The sequence below is a fragment of the Canis lupus genome, chromosome 6 (genome assembly GCF_003254725.2).
Source record: "Canis lupus dingo isolate Sandy chromosome 6, ASM325472v2, whole genome shotgun sequence".
Classification (NCBI taxonomy): Eukaryota; Metazoa; Chordata; class Mammalia; order Carnivora; family Canidae; genus Canis; species Canis lupus.
The window spans coordinates 37,548,026-37,572,632 of record NC_064248.1 but is presented as its reverse complement, the minus strand read 5'-3'; the positions used below and the strand labels follow the sequence as shown (position 1 = coordinate 37,572,632).

The window sequence follows — 24,607 nt, the reverse complement described above, 5'->3', positions numbered from 1 at the left end:
GGGGTGGCACTGAGTGCAAAGGGGGGAGGGGGAAGGCATGCCCAGAGTGGACAGCAGGAGAAACATTACAGTACAGGAAGAGTACGGGACATGGGAGGGACATGTGACAGGGAGGGAGCCTTGGAGAGAAGCAGGGGACGAGGTGGGAGCCGAGCGGTGGGTGCCTCAATTCTCCTAAGCAAGCCACCTGGGAGCCGTGGATGGTTGTAGAGCAGGAGGGTGGTGGGTTCAGATGAGGCAGCAGCTTGTGGATAAAGGGAGGTGGGAGGGGCTGTGTGCTCCTGTCAGCCTAGTCTCAGGAGCGGTGTGCATGTGATGGGGGGCAAGGAGGCGGAGACGGAGGCGGCAGGTTAGAGGTGCACCAGGCAACAACACCCTTCTGTGCCCCCCCATCCCGGAGATGCATGGGGTCGCCCTCGAGGAGCCCGCTGAGGCTCCTCCCTGGAGCTGGCGCAGTGCTCACTGGGCCTGAGGTGCTGGGAGGGCGTCTGAAACCAGGCCGCCCACAGGATGTTGGAAGCCGCAGGGGCCTGGTGGGTATCCGTCACATGAAAGAGGCCGAGAGGCCCGTTCTGCCCCCTGCACAGCTGGGGCGTCCTGAGCATGGGAGGAAACCCTCCTCCGTGGGAGTCTCGGCGCCTGGGCCACAGCTCTGCCCTCTGCCTCACGGGCCGCGGCCGGGCAGGGCTGCCCATGGCTCCGAGCTCCGCGCGCCTGTGTGTGTGTGGGGGGGTGTCTCTCACGGATGTGCCCCCCGTCGGGGCTTTCTGTCCTCCCATAGCCGAGGCAGCCCGAGGCTTCCTGCTCGCCAGAGCTCCACCTGGGCCGGGCCCTCCTTGGCCTGAGTGACCAGGGCCGGGCCAGCCACAGGCAGGGGCAGGCCTGGGAGGTGGCGACATAGCGCCGCAAAGCAGGAGTGTCGTGCAGCTCACCAGGCCGGGCAGAGCTTCTGGAAGGGAGCGTCTGTCCACCCCACGGCCAGGCCCTCCTCCAGCCTGCAGCAGGTGCTGGGACAGGGCAGCACTGCCACGCCGCTTCCTTCTCGGCCGTGAGCTGGGCCTCAGGGTGTAGTTGCCCAGCCGGGAGGCCCGGCTTCTGGGAGAAGCCCGGACGCTGCCAGGTCTTGGCTGGGGCAGTTTCTTCACTGCGGTGCTGGTTTTAGCCCCCCGCCTGCCTCTCGCCTGGGCTGGGGCGCTGGCCAGGCCCCTTCGGACCCCCGCTGGCCCCTGGGGGCATGGCGCAGACCTGGCCTGGCAAGGCCCTTGGCCACCAGGGCTCGCTTCCCCCCACCCTTCCCTGGCCTGTGGCTTTTCACCTGTTTTACCGCCTCCGCCAACATCATACCAACCTGCGGCAGGTATGCCTGCGAGGGCTGAGGGTGCCCAGCGTGCCCAGAGCTGCTTGTCCAGTGAAGCCAGGTAAGGACTCCCAGTGGCCTCCCACCTCCCAAGGGCCTGGGTCACCCCTTGCAGTGAAAGGCAAGCACAAAAGCCTCCTGCAGAGAGGGCTCTGGGGGCAGTGCAGGCGCTGTGGGAGGGGGCTCACGGCCAGCTGCCCTCCTTGGCACCCAGAAGACACTTGTAAAGCCTTCCTGTTTTTATTGCACATCATATAAAATGGACTGCACTGTATTTAAAACAGACGGGACATTCACAAGGATGTAGAGACACAAACTTTTTCTCCTCCCTGGTCGTCTCGCACCCCACGCCGCCCCTGAGGCTGGAGACAGCCTTACCACACACCAGCAAAGCCGGTTAACAAACAACATGCGTATTCTGGGCCCTTCAGAGCTGTGCTGGGCCCTCCTGCTATGCCCAGTTTGGAGACTGCTGGTGACAATGACAGATGTCTGGGCAGGAAGGCTGGGCCAGCGGAGCACCTGAGGCAGCGAGAGGCTGGTGGACACCTGGTGTGCTGGTGGAGGCTGAGATTATGGCCCGAGTGCTGGGAAGGAGGATGGAGCAGGGCCCCGCTGGCCCCGGACAGCCATCTCAGGACGAGGACACCTTGGCCACCTGGTGGCCGCCCACAGCCCTTCTCAAGCACCCAGGGGCTTGGCGGGGGTTAAAGGGAGACAAACGTGGGTGCTGACTGAGGTGCTAAGCTCCGAACACTATTCCAGGAAATGGAGTTGGGGACAGCTGCCCTAGCTTGGTGCTATGGCCCCTTTCACTGCGGGTGGAGGTGGTCCCCAGGTCCAGAGACGCCCACGGCAGCCTGGCTTGCTGCCGGGGGGCTGCAGACCCTCACAGGCTGCTCACGGCCAGGGGTGGGGAGGGGCGGACCAGCCTGTTGGCTCTGCCCCTCTTCTTCTTGGCTGCAGGCTGCCGCCTCTTCCTCTCGAGCTTCTCCTTCCGGGCCACAGCAGTGGTGAAGGTGATGCAGTGGGCATCCAGGAAGTCCAGCAGCTTCCCGGTGGCCACACGGATGCCCTGCTGCTTCAGCTCGGCCTGCAGCTCTGACAGCTCGAAGGGCTGGTACAGCAGGACCTTGCGGTAGAGGGCCGGCCTGGAGCGGATGTAGTGCCTCACAGCCTCCTCCGTGGCTGCTGCATGCACGGCTGTCTGGGATGCACTCTCCTCCTCTTCACCTTCCTCATCCTCTGCAGACTCAAAGGCCACTCCAAACTCACAGGAAGAACTGAAAAGAACCAGACAAAAACATTCTGTGACACTCCTCTCCAGCACCCTGAGACCAGGAGACCCTTTGGTTTCTGTGTCCCCTGTGGAGCCTGACACCCGGCATGGACGGCCTCGGGGGGCGAGGTATGCAGGAAGCTCCAGGCTGCTGTGTCCTTGGTATGCCAGCTGCCAGCCTGAGCAGGATCTGACCCTCGGCCACAGTCGACTACCGCAGCCAGCCCCCCTCCCAAGAGCATCCGGTGGGGTGAGCACATGGTGCTCCAGGTGCTCCAACGGTCTCCTCAGGAGGCTCACAGGGGACTGCCCTGAGCCCCACTGGGTTTTCCTTGGGTTAAATCCAGAAGGCAATGGGCTTTCTCAACGTCGGCATCAGGCCTGGCTTATGCCAACTCATGGATCCCATGGTCAGGGGACCTATGACACCACTGACCCCATCCTCCCATCTTGTTACCTTTGTGAGCTAAAGGAGCTGTCACTGCTGTCCACGGAGGAGGCCACTGATTCCTGGGACACAGGGAGCTGGGTGTCACCATCAGGATCTGGAGACTCCTCCTTTGCCTGTGACAGGTTCATCGGAGGGATGCTTCCACCAGGCTGCTGCTTTTGATTTCGGGGGCCCTTGGTCTTAGTGGACCCCTTGGACCTTTGGAGAAGAGGCCCAGAAGTGGCCCCGAGCTGGGCACGGCCAGCAGCCCTGGAGGTCCTGCTGGTGTGGGTCTGGCTGCACGGAGCCTCTGGGAGCACTTGTGAGGACTGGCTCTCATTCTCAGAGTCTGACTCCAGAGTCTGGTGAGTATACTGGAATATCTCCTTCAGTTTTAGGACCATCTGGCGTTTGGGTAGAGGGCGGACCCCAAACCTGAAATGGGGAAACAGCACAGAGCAGTTATCAGCAAATTAAATAATGACTTTGTGGAACTGAAATCTTAAATGCCTAACTTTTGTGAGCTTTCAGGGGTGTCTATTCTGCATACAACTGAGCTTACTCTGAAGAATATTCCAGAAAAGCCGTTCCCAGGTTTAGCGATGGTGGTAGTGATAACAGCCCTGGTGCCCAAGGTGATGAGCAGTATTGATTGGGATGTGACAGTTTTGATGGTTTTTTAAAAAATCAGATCTTCTTATTCAGGCTCTTAAGGCCAGGGCCCCGTCTCCATCCACATGGCACATGGAGACCTATCAGCTCATGGGGACCTGGAGTCCCATCTCTTAGCTCCTCAGGGAACTGGAGGTTTGGGGAACAGTGTGGGGAAAGACAGCAGTTGCACACGCTCCCATCCCCCAGGGGCTCCTGCTGCCAGAGCCCCACGGCGGGTCCTTCAGCTCCTGGCCTCAGCCAGGATGGACACATGGGAGGGAGTGGACCACCTGTGGGCAAGTTTTCAGGACCACTTACCTATCCAGTTCTTTCTTCAGTACCGGGGTCTCCATGATGGAGTACCTTGGCATTGGGGTGATGGGCACTTTCGGGGGCAAGTTCTTCCGATGAGCACCTTCTAGGTAGAAAAGAAACATGTTTCAGCACGAGGGACCTGGATTTACCTCTTCTGAGCTCAGCAGTATCACCAAGAAAAATACTGCGTTTGAACAAAGCCCAGCCACCGTTCTGCTCCATGAGAGCGGTACCTCCACCGCCCCTTCACCGAGACTCCCGAACTGTCTTCCCATTGGAAGGCATCACACGTGGTTAGGGCCACAGCCTTGTGCAGTGCTGATGCTGTGGAACAGGGCAGAAGCAGATAGATTCATGACTGTTGGGGGCTCAGGAGGAGGGGCACCGAGTGACTGCTAATGGGCAGGGGAAAACATTCTGGGATTAGCTGTGATGGTTGCCCAATACTACTAAGGTAATAAAAAACACTGAACTGTATGGTTTGGTGGTTTTGTGGCTACCATCTGTCACCATGCGCTGCTGTGATACCAACGACTGTAGTCGCCGTGCTGCTCCTTCATTTCCGTGATGGACTCCCCACCCCCCCATTGCAGGACAGTGTCCATGTACTAAAAACCACTGAATGGTGTATTTTAAAGGGTGAATTTTATGGTATGTGAATAATAGCTCAACAAGGCTGTTATTTTAAAAAAAGGAATCAATACTTTAAAGACAAATGAAACAACTCAGGAATATATAGAGTTCGGTTCTTATCCTTTTTAGGAGGATGGAGCCCTCTGAGACTCCAATGAGAATAGGCTTTCTCCCGAATAAAGCACAGAACTCTTTATATAATTTGCGAAAATCTGTCACCTCCTGGAAGCCCACCTCAAATTCAGACCAAGGTCCCTGGTCTCACAGCACCACCTGGGAACTGGTTAGAAATCCAAATTCTTGGTCTCTACTCTGGAGAGGCGCCTGGCCACGTGTGTTGCACAAAGCTCTCCAGGCAGTTCTGATCCCCATTCAAGGCTGGGAGTGCTGGTCAGTCATGCCCAGCTGGTTTTGAATTTGGGGAGGAAATCAAACACCAGGATGCAGGCAGATCCTCTGCCTACAGTCCCCTTCCCTGCGACCAGTCACAGCTTCGTGGCGCCCTGCCCCTTCCCAGCTTTCCCAGGGGCTGCCTGGCAGGGGCTGACACAGGGGCTCTGATAGTCTCTTATAATGACATGAGCTGGGAAAGTGCACCCTCCATGGGCTTGGGGGTGGCAGATGAGGCAGGGCCGAGGCTCACACAGCAGACGCTTCACACTCACCCCACTGGCTGCTGTTTTAATTGAGAAGAAAATTCACATAAAATTTTAAAGTGAACAATTCAGAGGCACTTAGTATACATTCACAATGCAAGCACCACCTCTAGCTCCAAAGCATTTTCATTGTCTCCTAAGGCAGTTCTATACCCAGCACCCTCCTCATTCTCCCCTGATCCCTGCTCCTGGCAACTTCTCACCCACTTTGTCTCCACAGACTGGCTCACCCTGGACATTCCCTATAAACACAGTGACACGCTGTGGTCCTTTGTGCCTCTCTGAGCATCGTGTGTTCAAGGTTCACCCAGGAGCTAACACCTGTTTTACAGCTGACGATCCTCCACCATATGTATGGACCACATTTTCTTTATCCGTTTGTCAGCTGATGGACTTGTGGCTACTGTGAGGACTGCTGCTGCGAAGTCTGTGTAAGGGATCAGTCCTGATTTCCCCTCCTCTGGATGAGCTCCCTGGGGTGGGACTGCTGGGCCGTAATGGCAGCGCTCCGTGTAACCCTGTGAGGAACCACACTTGCCCGATTTTAAGGTGTTTGCCGTGGCCTCTCAGAAGCACTGTCCACAGCTGGGGGTTTTTAGCAAGGGCCCAGGCAAGCCATGGGATCCAGGCAGGTTTAGGAACTGGTTAAGCAACATGTCTGATGGCAAGCCTGTTCTCCCTCTGCAGGGGAGGGTGGGGAGGGGGCTCGCCACAGCCCTGCCACCCCCTCCAGCCCCTTAGCATAAAACGGCCTAACAGACAACCACCCTCCCCGCTACTCACTTGGCGTCTCCAACCCTTCTGATTTCTGAGCAGCAGCAGCATCACTCAGTGTCTGGGCGGGAGGAAGGAGCTCTGAAGACTTCTGTTCCTCTCCATCCCAATTGTCCCACAGAGCTGAGTTCAAAAAGCTTGGCCTGCTGCTCGACGGCACGCTGGCCCGAGGGGACCTCTCTCGGGACTTTCTCTGGCTAGTGCAGCTCCCTCGGGCAGGGGGGGTGCCCAGGAGGGCCGGAGAGCTGCAGCCACTGCTGTCTGGAGCCTCCCCTGCCTTACTGCCCGGACTGCTGGTGCTCAGGGGGCCTGTCTGCTCAAGGTTCAAGCGGTCAATGGGAATGGGTGACAGGGGCTCCACATGCCAATGACACTCGTCCACCGGAATTGGAGGGTCGCTGTCCGGCAGGGGGCTGCTGTTGGCCTGACAGGAGGCCACCTCCTGCTCGTCCTCGCTGTCCTCCACCTCCACGACTTCACTTGTGATGACCTGACTCGGTGGGCTGGGCCCTGGCGGCGAACACCTGTGGGGCTGCCCAGTGAAATCGGCCAGATGGGAGATGGGACAGGGAGCCGGAGAGCAGCGCTGGGGGTGCGCAGGGTGGGGCCTGGCAGGGCTCCTGCTGTCGGGGCTGCCTGCACTGACGGAGACCAGGCCTGAGGACGACACGGGGGGCGTGATGACGGAACACTGGCTTGCAGCTTCGGGCACACCCCTATTTTCTAATGGGGTCCAGCGCTTGACCTCAGCCGGCTGATCCACTGGAGCCCGGGACCTGAGGCCTGTTATCTGGGTCTGTGAAGAAGAGTCACGCCTTCTGCTGGCCAGTGGGGTGGCAGGCACGAACCATGACATATCCGTGGTGCTGTCCCCCTCAGGGCCACTGTCAGGGTCACACGGCAGCTGAGGGGTCCCTCTGCTCCCCACAGAGCCCCGGTTCCCTGACAGCCTCCCATCCCCGCACGGCAGTGAAGCCTCTCCTCTAGCTGGACTTTGGAAAGGTTCCTGATCTGCATCAACGTCAATCACAGAAAACAGCTCAGAAGGCTTGGGGCTAACTTCTAGAACTTTCCTTTCTTCCAAGGGACCATTAAAAACTGACTTTATTTTGGTTTGTTCTAGCTCCAGCTCTTCATCTGAATCCAATAAAAGGATAATCTCATCTTCTTTGTTCTTGCTGGATGGAGTATTTTGAGATCTGGAGCTCAAACAGCTAGGTTTTGACTGGGTTAGGTCGATGGAAGGAGATTTTTCTGGGGAGATCAGAATCCCTTTATTTCTGCATTCCAACAGGGAACTATGTTCTTCGCCCTTCTGGACACCTGGATCTTTAAATAATGTGAGGAGGCTCCTGCCCCTCCTCTGCTTCAATGGTGAGTCCTGGGAGGCCGCCCTGGAAGCTCTGCCTTGTGACTGGGGCACTGGCAAGGGTGACTCACCCCTGAGACTCTGGCCCCGAGGGGGCTGTGACAGGGGCGGGTGCCATGGGGGTGCCTGCTGGTGAGTGGGGATACAGGGGCTCTCCGTCCCCTTTCCCGAGATGGTGTCATTGTCTTCCTGGAGATGGCTCATTATCTGGGATGGTCCAGGGCATCTTCTGGGAGTTGATGAAAACATCCGGGCCTCAGGAGCATCAGCTGAGTGCCAGAAAGCACCTTCCTTTCTCCCTGGCCCGCAGCCTCCAGAAGGGCGAGGGGAGCTGGAACGACCCAGCGCTCCCTCCGGGGAGCCTGCTTTCTCTCCCGCGCCCTGGCCCTTGAGCAGCAGGGGCGTGGACTGTCTTGCGCTCTTCCTTTTGGCTGGGGCCTCTTCTCTTCCGCTAACCTGGTCACTTCCTAAGATCTGCACGGACACTGGACCATCCTCCCCGAATGGGTCAGTTTTTTCCTTGATCTCTGGAGCCCCTTCCCCCCGGAGCAGCTCTCGCTGAGTGGCTGCAAATTCATAAATTTCTTCCATTTCTGCCTCATTCACTTTTTCTCTGTCTTCTTCACAACCCTCAGGTTTCATCAAAGCCTCTGCTTCTTCCTCTTCACCTGTCCACATGGACCTCAAGAGTTCTTGGAAGTTCTCCGCGCGGCTTTCACAATCCTTGTCTTCCTTCTCCTTCCACGGTGTGTCCTCTGAATCTGTCATGTCAGGTGCTTGTTCGCACAGAAGAACAAGCTCACTAACACCAAACCTGCAAGAGGAAATGCCACGCATCACTACCCTGCAGACGCGGTGGTTGGGCACCCCAGCGTAGGTGAGGACCGTCGGTCCTGACCCCTTCCCTGCTCTCGAGCAGACGGGCCGTGCTCTCAGCCAGCAACACCCCAGCACCTTGAGCTTGAAAAGAGACTCCCGGACCTTTAAGGCAGGGCTCACTGACTCTACTGCCCAAAGGGGCACATCGGGCTGAGCTGAAGACAAGAGAATGGTGCTGCTGCAAGGAGAGCATGCTGCCTTGAAAGGCACTTGAGGCTCTGTGACTGACGCAAACCACAGAGACCAGACCTGTCCCCATCAGCCCGGCCCAATGGGCATGCCAGCCTGCAGCCTCCTTGAAGGCTCCCTGGTCTGACTGCTACATCAGGACCCCAGAGGCTGAGCTCATCCCTTCCCAGGAGAGCACCCAAGGTTATGCCAGGGCCTTGGGCGAATATGGCTTCATCCCAGGGGCCCTCAACCTTGTCAGGAGACAGAACACCTTGTCTGTGGAGCCACCTGCCACCTCTCCTGACGCTGTGCGGATGAGAGGGATACATGCTAACCCATGGCAGTTGCACTAGACACTCTACCCACTTCTGTTTTCTGGGACGTGGGACAGAATAGCCCCCACTGAGCTTCTATGGCTGAACAACGGAAGAGAGGCAGCGTCTGGGGGCAGCTGAGCTGAGGGCCACCCTCTCATCACACCCTCTCATCACAGGGAGCTAAAAGCCACATGACACGGCAGAGGCTGTCCTCAATCCGTGCTGGGCTCTCCTGCCAGTGTCCGCTCCGGCCAGACTGCCAGTCACCATGTCCCAGGCCGAGTCACTGGGGTTAACAGGGCAGGAAGGACGCAGGCCTGACCCTCCTGTGAACCGCCAACCTGCTGATCCTCAGCAGCTAACGTGAGATGCTGTGAAGGTAAATGGCAAAGACACTCGGACCTGTGGGCCAGAGCGCTCAGGTCGGGGGCCAGCTGGGGAGGCACGCCGGGGTCCGCGGTATAGAGGTAGTGCAGGAGCGCATGGATGGCCTCGGTGCTCACGTCACTCAGCAGCACACGCTGACTCCTCAGATCGCCATCCTCCACAGCGAAGAAGCCTTCACTGTTCACCTGAGAATGAAATAAAACATGGGTGTGATATGGGGCAACACAGAGGGCCCAGGAGGCTCTGTATGTCCCAGCACCGGCACTGGCCAGGTCCCACCAGCCTGCTGGTCAGGAACTCTGCGGTCAGGCCCTCAAACTTCTGTTTGCAAAATCAGACTGTGAAAGACATTCAAACACCCCATTAGTTCCCTCTTGACAGACACATCAGAGGCACTAGAACTTTCTGGTGGAGACCAGCAGCTGGCTTCTGGATTGCCGCAGCACAACATTCAAATCAGATGCATGTCAGTACAGGTCAGCACAGAAAGATCTGTCTGCAGCTCAGCCTTCAAGAGGTCGATGACAACCTCATAATTACAGAAATAGAAGAAAAGGGAACCGTTCTACAGAAAATGGATTTTGATTCAGTCGAGAAATCTGATGTTCCCCAATCCTCCACTCATCTCCTCGGACCACCACCTCACCTGGAATCTGTCTCCCCACTGCCGCAAGTGTAACAGAGGAGGGAGGTGGGTGCACGCGTGGGGGGTGCACAGGGGTGTGGGGGAGGCATGGAAAGAAGGAGCATGGGCCGTACTCACATACTGCATGAGAAGGGGGCACCGGGCATAAAGCACGAACTTGTGTGCGTAGAGCACCTCTCCGCTGTCCGTCTGAAGCTGGATATCGCTCAGGTGTGGGTTATTGACCATGGCCCTGAAGTCCGCCAGCAGCAAACCGAGGGTGAGCTGGAAGGAGGGTGCACACTGGCTCAAGCAAGCTCCCCAACTTCAGGAGCGCCTTGAGCTCCTGTGCACAGGGCTCCCATGCTGGCTCCCACCTCCCGCTGCCCTGAGGCTCTCTGCGGTGCAAAACAGCACCATGCTAGCTTCTTTCCCAAATTCTCCATTATGCCCAGTCCCCTGGCCTCACGTGGGGTAGGGACGAGCAAGTGGAGGCACAATGGCCGCAGTGAGGCCACAGCTGGGCCAAGCATGGTGCACACAGGGCCGAGCACTTCACAAGCACCGTGTGCAGCCCCGATGCGTCAGGCAGGGACGCTGAGCCCATGATGTTCGGGTACCCGGCTGAGAGGAGTCTCGGTCCCCCTCTGACTACCTGCCACAGTCGCCAGGTAGACCGTGATGAGGTAATGTAGCTGATGCCACTACACTAACAGGATGAAAGCCCGACTTCCAGCATGTAAAGCGTTAGTTGGAGGCCACCCAGGGACCTGCACATCAGAGAGGCAGTCCGTCCTGAGCGAATGAGTGAAACTTTGGGGCCACCTCCCAGAGCAATGGGGATCCCTGCCGGCTCTCAGGACCAAACAGGCTCCAAGGGCTTGGCTGAGGTACCCTCAGAATTCAATGACAGAGGGACAAAGCCTCATGGCAGAGCCCTTGAGGGGGATAGGAGGCTCCCACGGGCTCTCGGCTGGTTTCGGTCAAGGGCTGTCTCTGGGGCCAGCAGACTCGTGTGCGGCTCTGGAGGCTGACTGTAAGCGGACTGTGCAAAGCACAGGACCACAAGTGGGGAGCAGGTGCCCCGGTGCTTACTGAAGCCTGGCCGCCCCCCTCCAGGTGCTTCTCAGGTGGCAGGACAAACCCAGTCGGTGGAAGGCCAGTGGACGACACATCCATCCCTGAAAAGAGGATTCAGGTTATCAAAAGAACAATCACCTCCTGGCAACGTCAATCTCTGGGAAACGCCAGTAGGTGTCAGCTGGCCTACCCCAAAGGCTCCCTGAAGATGCTTTTTACCTGATTACTGGCTCTGAAAAGGGCTCTGTCCTTGCTTAAAGTTGGAGAAAATTGTGAAGGACTCACCTGTACGACATCCAAAGCACTTACAGAGACTGTGTTCTCCCCGTTATTTGGGGACAAGCCAGGAGACCTCAGATTGGAGCAGCTGTCCCCACACCACAAGGACTAACTGGTCCCACCACAGCCATAGGGAGGAAGGGTGGGAGGGCAGGGCCAGCCCTGGCAAACCATTTGGGTTCTCACCTGCGGCCACTCCTGAGCTGGCCAAGCCCCCACTGCAGGGCCACGGGGTGGCATTCAGCCCCTCTCCTGCCAGGTCCACAAGGTCCTGCAGGGCCTGGTGCTCTCTCTGGCTGGCAGAGGGTGATGGGTTCTGGGGGCCACAGCCCACAGGCTGGGCACTGTGGCGAGGTGGTGTTCGCACACCCAGCTCTGGCTGGTCAAGCAGCACAGGTGGCAGCGTGGAGTCCTGGGCAAGACCCTGAAAGAAGTCAGGAAGCCAAGTAACCCTGTGGCCACTACAGCAGCCACCAAACAGAGGGGTCCTGAGAATGCCGGCCACACCCAGAGCAACCCTGGGAAGCTTTTCTCCCATCACCGTCTACCAGCAGGCTTCTCTGTCACAGTGAAGGCCATGCCTGTTGCAGCTACATGTACAGTCTCTGAGGGTCCTGTCCCCCTAATGTTATCTAAATGGCCTCAAGCACATAGTGACTCCAGGCCCACCTGCATCAGGGTTGTCTGGCTCCTGGGCCCCACCCCAGGCACGGGGACAACTCCTCAGATTCCAGTATGCCAGCCCCCTGGGGGTGGGGCCCTGGACTGCATTTCAAACAAACTCTCCGGGAACAGGATACATTCGGGAACCAGGGGTCCTCCCATTCTCCCCAGGAGAGCCATCAGTTGCCATACAGACAAACACGCTACAGCCGGCACACCTGACTTCCTATCCTTCCTTCCTTTTTGGACTTTCTGTTGATGACCCGTCCTGCTGTCTTGGCTGCCAGCCTCTCCCCAGAGCCCACCGTGCACCCAGAGGGGGGACACACCTCGGCAGGGGCAGACCGCTGGGGCACCAGGGGAGGGACCAGGCTTGTGGTGTAGAAGGCTTCCAGAGCCCAGGCTCCAGTCAGGGCACTGCCCTCCCACAAAAAGTTCTTCTTCCCTCCAGGCGGCTGCAGACTCTGGCCAGCCTTTTCCAGCTCCCCCTGTAGGATCCTGCTCGCAGGAAGTGGCGGTGTGCTGGACAGCTCCATCTCCTCCGCAAAGAGCTGGGCCACCCGGTCTTCGGTCTGCCTCCCTGTGGTCTCCGGGTCTTGGAGTAACAACAGGGGAGGGCAGGCAGGTGCTTTCCTCTTGCGACTCTTCTTTTCTGGGGTGAACGGAAGCACAGGGTCAGTGACAGAGCTGCCCCACACCCTGAGGCCCAGCAGGAGTGGTGAGGCTGTGCCAGCCTGGCGCCGCACCTACCTGCCCCCAGTCTTATCCTCTCGGAGAAAGCGCTTTCCAGTCTCAGCACGGGGGGCACGGCCTCCTGCTCCATCTCGGACCGGGACAGAGCCATGGCCACCAGCAAGTCTTCAGATGGCACCTCGGGCTCGTTGACCTTCCGCTTCTTCTGCAGCTCCTTCCTATTGGTGGCTCCCTTCCGCTTCAAACCTCCGTGATTGCTGAAGCTTAAAAAGCAGCCAAACAGAAAGGTTAGTGAGGCCAGGGTGTGAGCACTTCCTGTGCCAGGAACATCCCTGCTGGACCAGAGAGGCCCAGACCCCATCTCCTCTGCATTGGGAAGAGAAAAGGGATAAACACAGACCCATTAAACAGAGGCATCAATGGCTCTGGGAGTTCACTGTGCTCATCCTGTTGCCTCATGTTAAGGTCACATGATCCTGGGCCAAGTTCAGTGCGCCCCAGAGAGGGGAGGTCTGGTCCTTCCATGTGACACTACCCTGCTGAGTTCCTGGCAGGTGTATCAAGCTCTGAGTGGTACCTGCACACTCCAGGTGTGGCCAAACCCTTTGGTGGAGTCAGCTTCCTGGATTCCACCAACTTCTGCTCATCAATCCTTCAGGTGCCCCTCAGGCAGTCCTGGCCACACTAGCCATGACAGGATCCCTTTCCTCCTGCAGGGCCTGTAGGCATCGCCTCTGCCCCAGGCCCGAAGGAAAGGCTTCCCAGCTTCCACTACCAACATGGTCAGCCAGCCTGGAGGTCAGTGTATAGCAGCAGCTCATTTGACTTGGAGATTGTCTTAAAGGATTTTCCAGCTGGAGAACCTAGACCACCTGGTGAACCCCAACAGACTGAGCAAGAAATAGGAGGGCAAAGGCGAGAGAGAAATTTGGAGCTCAACCCAGCTGTCAGAATGCTACGAAAAGCACCCTTTATAGAAGCTCATGCTTTCTCCTGGGCCAGGGGTGGCTCAAGAATCTCAGGCATCACCTTGGAAGATCTGAGCAACTCCTAATTCTGTTCCAGTTCCTGGGAACCCCACAGGTTCCCTTCTCCTCCCAGAAGGCAAGGGGTTGTCCCAGCATCTGACTACTCCAGAGTTCCATATACCCCAGGCTTGGCCTTTGGCAGAGGAGGCTCGAAGCCTTGGTGAGGGTATCCATTTGCTATAGTTTTTCTACTTTATCAACCTTCTAGAAGGACCCACACACATCTTGTTTCTCTTCTCAAAGGTTGTTTTTTTTTTAAGATTCTATCCATTTATTCATGAGAGACACAGAGAGAAAGGCAGAGACACAGGCAGAGTGAGAAGCAGGCTCCTCATAGGGATCTCGATGTATGACTCGATTCCAGGACCCTGGGATCGTGCCCTGAGCTAAAGGCACTCAACCCCTGAGCTACCCAGGTGTCCCTTCTCAGAGGTATTTAAAAAGCAGATATATTTCATCTGAGTAGGTGGTTTCCATCCAGTCCTCGCAGAAGGCAAGTGACGGCTTACGTAATGTCTGTGCTAGGGCCTTAAGGCTTCCGATTCTGAGATGCTAGTGTTGATGTGCTACGATATGGACAGGCTCACCAGCTAAGAACCCACCTGTGTCCACCCCAGTCTCACCATGGGCCTGGCTCAGATGCCCACAACCTGTGTGCAAGGCAGTGGGCAGGACAAACAGGGCCACCACTCTTGGCCTTCCCTTTGCTCTTGAAGTCCCAAACCTACAGAAGTGCAGAGCCTACACTGGTTCCTGTAACGCGGCATCCACAGCACCACGGGCAGTAGGGAGGGGAGCTGAGCTGCTTATGTGCCTGTGGTTTGCACCAGCTAGGAGCAAGGCCTCCTATTGTAACACGTAAGCATTTAGTTCATGCACGTTTAAAAAAAAAAAAAAGGCCTGTGCTTCTGTCTCACCAACTGTGTGAACTCACTGAGTCTTCTTCACCAAATGGTAGGAGACTCGGGCTGCACGGAGGTGGAAGCTGTGGCACACCACATGTGAATGGACACAATCAGGTGTGTTACCAGATTCCTCCCTCCTCCAGACGACACCTGCGTGGACCATTTCAAGGCCTTCGAGGGTACAGAATCTGTCTCCTCCTCAGTCCTGGTGGAGACTCTGCCGGATTTCCTCCTCACATCTCATTTCCAGAATCAAGGAGGGTTCTCAGGCTCTACTGTTCTCTAATAATACAAAAGGCTTTAAAAAGAAACAATCCAAGTATTTCTTTGATTTTCCTCCTTTTCCTCTGACTCACCTTGATGCCTGTGTGCTACAGGCCCCGTCAGGCTGAGCTGTCTGCAGCCGCACGGCCTGGAGCAGGAGCTGGGGGCCGACGTCCATCTTCACTGCACACTGTTTCAAGTGGCTGATTCTGCTCTTTGGGGTGAGAAAGGGTTTGCCACAAATTGGGCATTCGGGGATCCGAGGTATGGAGGGTGTCAGTGCCTTTTCAGCCTCATCCAAGCACCTGGAGGAAGACAGTAAACATAAGAGAACCTTCTCCCCAGTAACGTGCATCCACGTCAGCATAGACAGGCCGTGGGCCCAGCCTGTCCTGCCATAGCCCACTCCTCCACATAGCCTGCAGTCAGCTTCTAATGCTAAATTTAGGTATCTGCTGGCTGAAGTGAGCAAGGACATGGCAAACAGTGGCAATGTGTACCCTAAGGAAGTGAGAACAGATACTCTAACATGAGAAACACGTGGTCACAGCAGCTCTATTTACAAAATCCAAAAGTCAGAGACAATCTATACAGATGAACAAGACGTGGTCTGTCCATATGACAAGATATTATTCAGCTGTAAAAAGGAATGAGATTCCAATCCGTGCTCCAACCTGAACTTGAAAGCACTACGCTGAGGGAAGGAAGCCAGACACAAAAGGCTACATCTTACGTGACTCCGCTTACGTCCCCAACGGACAAGTCCGCGGAGACAGTATATTAGCCCCTGCGAGGGGATGGCAGTGGGGGAATGAACAGTGAGCGCTAATGGGGACAGGGTCTCTTTTTGGGGGTAATGAAAATATTCTAAAACTTATTGTGGTAACGGTTGCACAATTCTGTGAATATAATAAATAAAAGCCATTGAATTGTTAACTTTAAAAAGATGACCTGGGACGCCTGGGGGGCTCAGTGGCTGAGCATCCACCTTCGGCCCAGGCCATAACCCTGGGTCCAGGATCGAGTCCCGCATCAGGTCCGCACAGGGAGCCCGCTTCTCCCTCTGCCTGGGTCTCGACCTCTCTGTGTTTTGTGAATAAATAACATCTTTAAAAAATAAATAAAAGGATGAGCTGCATAATATGGGAATCGCAGCTCAATAAAGCTGTCCAATGAAATGGCAGGGCTAGGTTGAGGCCTATGCAGAGGTGCTCTGGTCACGGCCGCCCAGTCTGTCTTCCTACCGGTTCACGTGCTGCTCCCTTCGCGTCACATTCATGGCCGAGAGGTTCTTGTGGCAGATCTGGCAGAAGAACAGCCCTGCCTCCTCCAGGCTGCCCTCTGGTGTGGCTGTGGCTGCTCCGTGGGGCCCAAGGCCCTGCTGCAGGGTGCTCTCCAGCACGAGGAGCCCGTAGCCCGGCCCTGGGGGGAGAGGGAGGGGAGTGAGGGCTGGGCCCTGCTGCCCACGCTCCTGCAGCACCAGGCGGACACGCGGCCACCGTCACCCAGCACCGGGCAGCCGCCCGTGAGGCCTCCCGTTGCGCGCTGCTCCCAGGCCCCGTGAGGTGGCAGCGCCTCGGCCACTGTCACAACCAGGCCCTGGCGGACGCACCGTTCCTGTCCCCTCCTGCTTGAGCCTCCACCCATTCCATGGAGCACAGGCTTCCCCTGCAAAGCTCAGCCTTTCCTACTGCTATGACCTTTTGCTAGAGAGGCCCTTGGCACTCACAGACGCGGAAACCTTCCGAAGTCCCCAGTTCTTGAATATTCCTGTGGCCTATCTTCCCACCGAAGCCAGAAAAGCATCGCACCTCATTTTGGTGCCTTATTTTTTTCTCAACAAAGAAATGGTTTCTCTGTCTCGAGCCCTGAGCATTACTGGGAATGCTTTGAAGGTTGATGCAAACAACCGAGTCACACGCAGGGCAAGTGCTGAGCTCGTGTCCTAGCTGAGCAACTCCAACGCACCCCGGTGGAGTCACAGGGGGTGATGCAATGGTGGATGTCCCCTCTGCCCGTGTGAACCTTAGAGGTAGCCTGAGAATCCTCAGTGCTCCCAGGGTGAACTCTGCAAACCCACTACCAGGAGACTATGTGTTTGTAGCTGCAGGTCCATCGATACAGTTTCTTCCTAGTTATTTCTTTTCTGTGTATTTTCACCAGAGAGGAGGGCTCACATTGTTCTGGGGGGAAAGAACAGAACCAGGGGTATGACGTGCCTCCTGGGGTGGTGGAGGGTGCACTGCATGGCACCTGCATGGCACCTGCACGCTTGGTGCCTGCTGCCTTCACCCAAGGCCCCCCAGACCTCTGGTTTACTCACACGTAATATACCACAGGGCTACAGGAAGTGGTTATGTGACACTATGAGGAAACAATCAAACAAATCTAAAAGTGGGAAATTTAAAAAGACAATTGTCCTGGACTCTTCCAAAAGTTGGTATCATGGAAAAAAAAAAAAAAAAACAGGACAAGGGGACTGTTCTAGAATCTAGACTTTAAAAGACTACTGAACTATAGCAGATGCAGTGTGTGGGACTTATGGTTCTGACCAATCCTTGTTCAGAAAAAAAAAGAAACCATCTATAAGGCTGTCTTTGGGACAAGTGGGGAGATTTTAATATGAACTGGACACCAGGCAGTATTATGGAATCAAGTGTGACAACAGCACTGTGATCATGTAGGAGATGTATGAGGGAGAAGCATCATGACATCTAGAACTTACTTTGAAATGGTATAGAAGAATCAGATATACTTAGGAGAAATAAAAAATACATGCCAAAATGTTAATAATTGTTAAATACAGATTGAGGGCATGGGGGTTCATTGTAATATTTTTTTTTTTTACCTTTCTGTATGGGAAAAATATCATAATAAAAAGTCAAAATAAGAGGAAGAGGTCCTTTGTCAAAGAAGCTAAATGCGAAATGACCCAAGGGACCCTTCATTCTCTGGCTAATACAATGAAGTGGCCAAGGTACGGTGCCAGCCAGAGCACCCACCCCGACCACGCAACTCAAGAATGCGGGTTCCTTCCTGCCCCTCTTTCTCCAGGGTTCAAACTTATCCTTTGAATATATAAAACTCCCATCATACCATGCCCTGCTGTCATCTCCTCTGGAGGGCCCCGTGGGGTGTTTTCTTCAAGCGTCGCCTCCAGGGAGCACCTTTCTGAAGCATGCTGCAAACGCTCAGGGTCTGCCCTTTTGAACTGCTGCATTCGCTGTACAACCAACTCTGCCGTCCGGGCTTTGGAGGGACTTGGCGCTGTCACTGTCAGACAGGAAGGAGGGGGCTGGGAGTTGCTGTCCGGAGCAGCCTCTGGCAAGGAGGAAAATATTCACAGTCATCTGTTCTAGATGGAGAAACAAGGACTCTTCCCCCAGATACAGGTTGAACCCAAGTTTCAAGGGGTTGTTTACCAACTAGTTTAGGTTTAACTCTCAACAGTGAATAGGACCAACTATTGGTAACTTCACCATTGGAGGTAATATAAATAGACCTGTCATAAATATCTATGACAGAGGGGCACAGCAGTGACTCCTAATGAGCACAGGGTTTATTTTTGGAGTGATAAGAATGTTCTAAAATTAGCTAGTGATAGTGATTACACAATTCTGTGACTACACTAAAACCAGTGAACTGTCCACTTTAAAAAGGTGCATTTTATAGAATGTGAATTCTTTCTATGAAGCTGTTATTAAAGAAATATTAATGACAAACATTTTTATCTTCCTAGGTCAGAAGTCCTCCTGTAACGCAGGGTCCACAGATGGCCTCTGGCGGGGATTCATGAAGCCCTGGCAGTTTTATGCCAGTTTCACAGGTGTGTGGGGGTGTGGTCTTCTGGGGAATCATGTGTAACTTTCACTGCTCCCAAAGAGGCATGAAGGACCAATGACATTTCAGTAACACTACTGAAGCCTTACAACAGTCTCTGTGAGCTAAGTTTTTACCACTACTCCACTGAGACAGCACGTTGACCACACTAATAAAAAATACCATTTAAGATCAGGAAGTGAAGGTGAGAAACATTTAGAAATAGAACCCAGGAGCCCAAAGATCCTATGCAAGGTTGGTTCTCAGTTCTGCTTGAAGAAGTCATGGTAAACATACGGTTCAGTACACCAAGGGCAGCAGGGTAAGAAACCCGCTTCAAACGAACAAAGAAAAAAGAAAAGAACAAAGGTGTTTAGAGGAGAAAGGAAGGACCTGGAGATTCTTCGGGGATTGAGACCTCTCTGGCAGCTTCCTACCGCCTTCTGAGCAGCCTTACCCAACTGGCCTGCACCACCATGACTTACCCACTCTGGACTGAATTCAAGAAAATGAGAGAAGCAGCATTAGTTTTGGTGTTCACATAACTTGCATCAACTACATAATGTAAACATTAATTGGAACTTCTAAAAGAGCAGAGGGCCCCAAACATAATCATGTAGAATATTCACGCAGGGGTTAAATTTTTTATGACCATTGTTTAAAACAGGAGTTGGCAAACTATGGTCCTCAGGCAGGCTGCCTGACTTTGTTAATGAAGTTTTGTTGAAACACAGCCCTTTCATTTGCTTACATATTGTCTAGGGAGTTGAGAAGCTGCAACAAAGACTGGGGCTGCAGAGCCAAAATAATTTACTCTCTGGCTCTTTTCAAAAAGTTTTCGGACCCCTGCTTAAAAACAGTACCACCACCTCTGCAAACATCCTGGCAGTGGTTCTGGCACAGTTACCTGTCTGGGTGGTCTGTGCACCCTTCTGGAGTGGAGTGGAGGCAAGCACACTTCCCTCTCCATTCTTGGGGGGAGCTGGTTCACTCTCCTGCTGCTTGGGGGCCCCTTGCTCTTTAGTCCTTGGGGCCTGGCTGCCAGACCAAGTTTTCTTCTCCCTCGGGCCTGGAAGGGTTTTGCCCCTGGTCCCAGTTGGTTTGGTCCTTTTCGGTTTGCTTATCTGAGTGCTGTTTGAGGCCTTTTGTCCCTTTCTTTCACCCAACACTTCCTTGCTGACATTCTTTTTCACCCTTTGGAGAAAGCTGGCACAGAGTTCCTTAAAATCATCATCTGACTCATCCATCCTCTGACCAGCTTTAAGGCTTGCGGGTGGTCTTCTGAGGTGTGAGGTCTATCTGGGGGGCCGAGAATGAGCCTAGCAGGGCCTCATTCAGACCTGCAGCTCCATTAAGGCTCCTCTTAGCTTCTCACTAGGACACCTGGAGAATTTGCACAACTGAGCAAAAAGTAATGCTTTTCCCTTCATAAGGATTCAAAATGTCTTTGTTCAGATTGAGTCCCTGTTAAAACAGCACGTTCAAAGTTCACATCTGAGAGCTTTTGTGGTCCAACAGATGCCTCTGAGATAGAATACATATGAACTCCATGCTCGGGTGATTCTCCAAGATCTCCATAATGGTAAAGCACATTGGTTTATTTAATGTCACATCTGTGAAAAATCAAAAACATCTAAATGTTATTAGACAGACACTGCATTCTATGCCATTTCTTCCAGGAAGGTACAAGAGGATGTGGAGTATGGGCAAAGTCCTCAGAATAACAATACCTGTGTCAAATACTCAGGTACAGCCTGGTTGACAACAAACTCATGGGGAGTTTATCACAACACAACACAAGAGGAAGGATCTAGTAACCCATCAAGGAACATGAGCATCTTGGAAGAGTATTGTTTTTACTGAAATCTGGTGAATGAGTCCCATGAAGGGCAGTCACCACAGAAACAAGATGATGGCCAAATGCAGAAAAAGTGCAGGGCCGGGGGAGAGGGTGGCCAATGGAGAGAATATGCCCTTGGATACTTGGGAAGAAATGAGATGAACACAGGAGGCTCATCCATCACTGATACCATGTTTTCAAATTTAAAAAGGGCGACTTAAAAAACAAAAAGGGCCACTTTTCTCCACCCTCTCTCATGCTAGCAAGAACTCTAAACTCAAGTGACTGGAATGGTGACCACCACAAAGCCTGGGTCTTATGGGCATGATTACTCTGGCACAGTTTAGTGGGATTCAAAAATCAAAACTGAGGGGCACCCGGGTGACTAAGTCAGTTAAGCATCTGCCTTCAGCTCAGGTCATGATCCTGGAATCCTGGGATCCCTGAGCAGGAGCATGCTTCTGCTTCTCCCTCTGTTGCTCCCCTTGCTTGTGCTCTTTCTCTCTGGCAAAAATAAAAATAAAAATCTTTTAAAAAAATCAAAACGGAATGACCCAGTGACAGAAAGTGCAATCTCCACCATCCGAGTAATCCGTTTAATCACCTATTTTTTCCAGAGTGGGGCAGACAGGCATACCTGTAATCTACTTCCCATGGCTGCCCCATCCTCATCTTTCCGTGTCACCTCGTTAGAGAAGCGTCCCCTCATCCTTTATCCAAGTGGACCCTCTCCAATCCCATTTTTTTTCCATCATCACACTTTACAATCGCATTTATCACAAGTTACCTTCATTTGTAGTAACATTTATTGAATGCTTATGGCATGCCAGGCACGGTTCTAATTGCTTTAGAAGTCTAGCTCATGTAACCCTTACAACGATCCTATTCCGTGGGCTCTACCCTCATCCCTTAACAGCCAGGGGTCCGGCATAAGAATGAGGGACTGACTTAAGCTCACGCAACTTCTGAAGTGGCAGGGCTGGGATCACATCCAAGCGGGTGGTTCTGGGGCATCAGCACGTACACTCTTATGCACTTACTGTCTGTCTCCTCCTAGGCTCAAAACTTCAGGGGGGCACAGACTCACCTATTCTACTCTGGATTCCCTGTGGCTGGTTAGGCACCTGATTTGTAAAGACTTCAGAACAGTGGGAGAGGATACTGCAGGGAGGGAACCGCGTCTGGGCGCCTGACTCGAGCCCTGGAACGTGGGGAGCTAGAGCAGATGCCACCCCCCGCGCCGCGGGGGTGTGCACGGGGCCTGTGACAATTGTCCGACAACGGCCCACGTCCTGTCCGCGCTCCCTCCAAATGTGCCGAAGGAAGCAGCAAGTTTCCGGAGGGCTGGGGACTCGCGTCTACGCCGGCAGACGCGGAATGAATGAGTAGGCAGTGCGGGGCGGACCCTCCCGCCCCCCGGGACCCGGTGACACACGGCCAGCCGGCAGGGACTCGGCCTGGGGGCGGCCGCCAACGCCTCTGGCAGCTACCAAGCCGCACGGCAAATTCCGATCGCCAGCCGGACCCCCGGGCCGTGACCCGGTGGGCACCCGATCCCCCCTCGCCCTTCCTCCCTCCAGGCGGCCCCAGGCCCCTCCGCCCGAGCGCGGCTCCTTCCTGCCTCCACACCGCGGGCGAGAAAGGCCCCAGGTGACTGGACGTCCTCTCCAGACTACAGGCTCCTAACCCTAAAACCCGACTCCTCCTACCTCCGGCGCCGCCGAGGCACCTTCTCAACGGAGAGCCTCGCGCCTACGCATGCGCCAACCGGCGCCCCCTGCGGAGGAGAGCGCCTGCGCAGGCGCGGCCCGGCCCGGGAGCCCCGCTTCCCGTCGTCCTCCGCGGCCCGGGCGCGCGGCCGGGAGCGTTTCCGGGCGGCGCGAGCAGGGGCGCGGCTGAGGGCGGCGCTCGAGGCCCGAGTGGCCGCAGGTGTGCGCGGCGCCCCGCGAAGGCTGTGAGGTGCTGAGGAAGAGGCAGCGTGAGCGCAGGGCGCCGCCTCGGTCCGCCGCGGTTCCTACGGGAAATGTTTGCGAAGGCCGGGGCGGCCCCTCGGAGCGCACCTGCCCCAGGGGTGGTGTGGAGACGCACCGAGCGCGGCCCACCGGGCGGATGAGCCTCCCGGCCCAGGTGGTAGCGAGCGGGCGGAGGCCGGGGGGCGGGGGGGCTCACGTGCCGCCCGAGGGTGCGCCGCGGGCTCGCGTGTGAGGACCTGCCTTCCACCTGCCGGTGGCGTTCGGAGCCCCAGCCTGGAGGTCCGCGGGAGACCCTGTCGGCGCACGAGGAGGGATCCGGAAAGGCCAGGCCGGAGGCCGGGAGAGGCCCTGGGAGATGCTGGAGTCCGCGGACGTGAGCGTGGCCCCGAGTGGAAGTCGGTGCGGAAAGTGAGAAAGGACCTGGGCGATCCGGTTAACATTTCTAGCTTTCTGGCCTGAGCCTCTGGAGTGGAGTGTGGTTCCGTTTACTGAACTAATGAACACAGGAGGAGGAGCTTTGGACCGACGATAATACGTTTAGCTGGGTTTGCTTTTAAGATGTAACTTACCGTAAAATTTAAAGCGTATAATGAATTTTCACACATTCCCAAGGTCGTGCAGTCATCACCACGTCATTCCCGAACATCTTGTAACCCCAAATAGAAATCCCTCCCCACCCAGGAGCAGGTACTCCCCGTTCCCCTCTGCCCAGCACACCACTGTTCCGGGGATTGGCCTATTCTGTACATTTTCTATAAATGCTGTTGTGCAATATGCAGCCTTTTTTTTTTTGTCCAGCTTTTACTTAGCGTAATATTTTTAAGGTCCATCTATGTTGTAGCATGAATTGGTTCTTCAGTTTTCTTATATGTATATTTTATTTATTTGGCAGAGAGCAGAAGCAGGGGAAGCAGCAGAGAGAGAGAGAGAGGGAGAAGCAGGCTCCCCGCTGAGCAGGGAGCCAGAAGCCAGGCTGGATCACAGCCGGAGCCAAAGGCAGGCGCTCAACAGACTGAGCCACCCAGACACCCCTGGTTCTTCACTTAGTGGCCGATGAAGCTTCCCTTGTATGGATGGATATTCCACATTCTCCACATCAGTTGGTGGAGTTTTGGCTGTTTTGAATAATGCTGCTGTGAACATTGTGGTAGGAGTTGTGTGTTTTTAGTTCTCTTGAGTATATACCTAAGTCTACAATTGCTGGGTCACACTACGTTTATGTGCTGAGTGTTGAGTTTCAAATGTGAATAGGACTACCAAGACCTTTTTCTGTATGGTTTTGGAAACCGAAGTTACTTTGTAATACGGTTTCTGATTGGGTTAGTTTAATAAATAGCACAAGAAGAGTGGCCGCACAGAGGCATGGTTGGGGTAGACTGTCTCATTTATACTGCAGAGTTTTAATTTATGAGGGTGAGTGGGTGACAACACACAGCGGCCAATGCCATTGGAAGAATTTATTACATTTCCAGTGAAAAGAGGGTATGCCACACTACATGGGACCACAGGGAAGGTTCTGGTCAGGAGACGGGAAAGCCTAGGTCAGAGCCTTTATTCCTTGAGAAAGGCAAGGCAGGCCTGAGAAAACAGTTTAGGACTGGCTAGTTTGAATAATTCTGGTGGGCTTTGGACTATAGGGGTGGTCTCTAGTTGCTTAGTCCCTGACCCTGGGATGATTTAGGGCCAGAGAAATCATTGGTTTGGTCTGTGAGCATTAAAGGAGTTGATTGGTTTGCTTGTGAGAGGCTGCTCCCAATAAGTTGATTATCATTTTTAGGAATTAGCGAGCCCTGGGAAGGGCAGTCCGGTCCCTGTCCCATCCCCACCTCTACCAGCAAGGTTTTTAAGATGTCAAAACATTGTAAGGTACAGAAAAATTTTTTTAATGTAATTAACACACATGGTTGGGTTGATAGGAAGGCCAGTCATAAAGGTGGTGATGATTTTTCTGTAGTCAGATTGGAAGTGCAGGGCCTGAGTCCAGTTTAGGATTCAAATGTCGGGATCCCTGGGTGGCTCAGCAGTTTAGCGCCTGCCTTAGGCCCAGGGCGCAATCCTGGAGACCCGGGGTCGAGTCCCACGTTGGGCTCCCTGCATGGAGCCTGCTTCTCCCTCTGCCTGTGTCTCTGCCTCTCTCTCTCTATCATGAATAAATAAATAAAATCTTTAAAAAAAAAAAAAAAAAAAAGGATTCAAATGTCTTGGAGGCCCAGGGAA

General features: G+C 54.7%; 1 protein-coding gene and 1 long non-coding RNA gene across 3 annotated transcripts; one reads left to right on the top strand and one right to left on the bottom strand.

Annotated features, from left to right (window-relative positions):
- Positions 1-1,578: 1,578 nt before the first annotated feature.
- On the bottom strand, positions 1,579-19,824 carry SLX4 (SLX4 structure-specific endonuclease subunit). 2 transcript variants are annotated; one of them, XM_025416711.3, is made up of 14 exons: positions 19,485-19,824; positions 17,855-18,079; positions 16,003-16,180; positions 14,851-15,063; positions 12,619-12,824; positions 12,198-12,520; positions 11,392-11,629; positions 10,942-11,027; positions 9,985-10,131; positions 9,237-9,406; positions 6,108-8,281; positions 4,039-4,138; positions 3,094-3,501; positions 1,579-2,640 (listed from the first exon to the last, which is right to left on the bottom strand). In XM_025416711.3, exons 1-14 carry the CDS (start codon positions 19,822-19,824, stop codon positions 2,247-2,249), a joined length of 5,202 nt encoding a protein of 1,733 aa, XP_025272496.1. In that variant the 3' UTR covers positions 1,579-2,246. The 2 variants fall into 2 exon arrangements, with proteins under 2 accessions (XP_025272496.1, XP_035573130.1); XM_035717237.2 differs by having other exon boundaries at positions 4,039-4,135.
- LOC112640457 (uncharacterized) lies at positions 9,406-18,772 on the top strand. The gene is made up of 2 exons (XR_003124039.3): positions 9,406-9,912; positions 18,498-18,772. It is a non-coding gene; the product is annotated as an uncharacterized LOC112640457 (long non-coding RNA).
- Positions 19,825-24,607: the final 4,783 nt, after the last annotated feature.

Excerpts from the sequence above, each read along its gene's own strand:
- SLX4 (XM_025416711.3), bottom strand. The coding sequence starts at position 19,824 with ATGGATGAGTCAGATGATGATTTTAAGGAACTCTGTGCCAGCTTTCTC. Across the intron at positions 10,132-10,941 it reads AGGGGGGCGGCCAGGCTTCA|CTCACCCTCGGTTTGCTGCT; the intron begins GTAAGCACCGGG and ends CCCTCCTTCCAG. Across the intron at positions 9,407-9,984 it reads GCCCCCTTCTCATGCAGTAT|GTGAACAGTGAAGGCTTCTT; the intron begins GTGAGTACGGCC and ends TTTCATTCTCAG.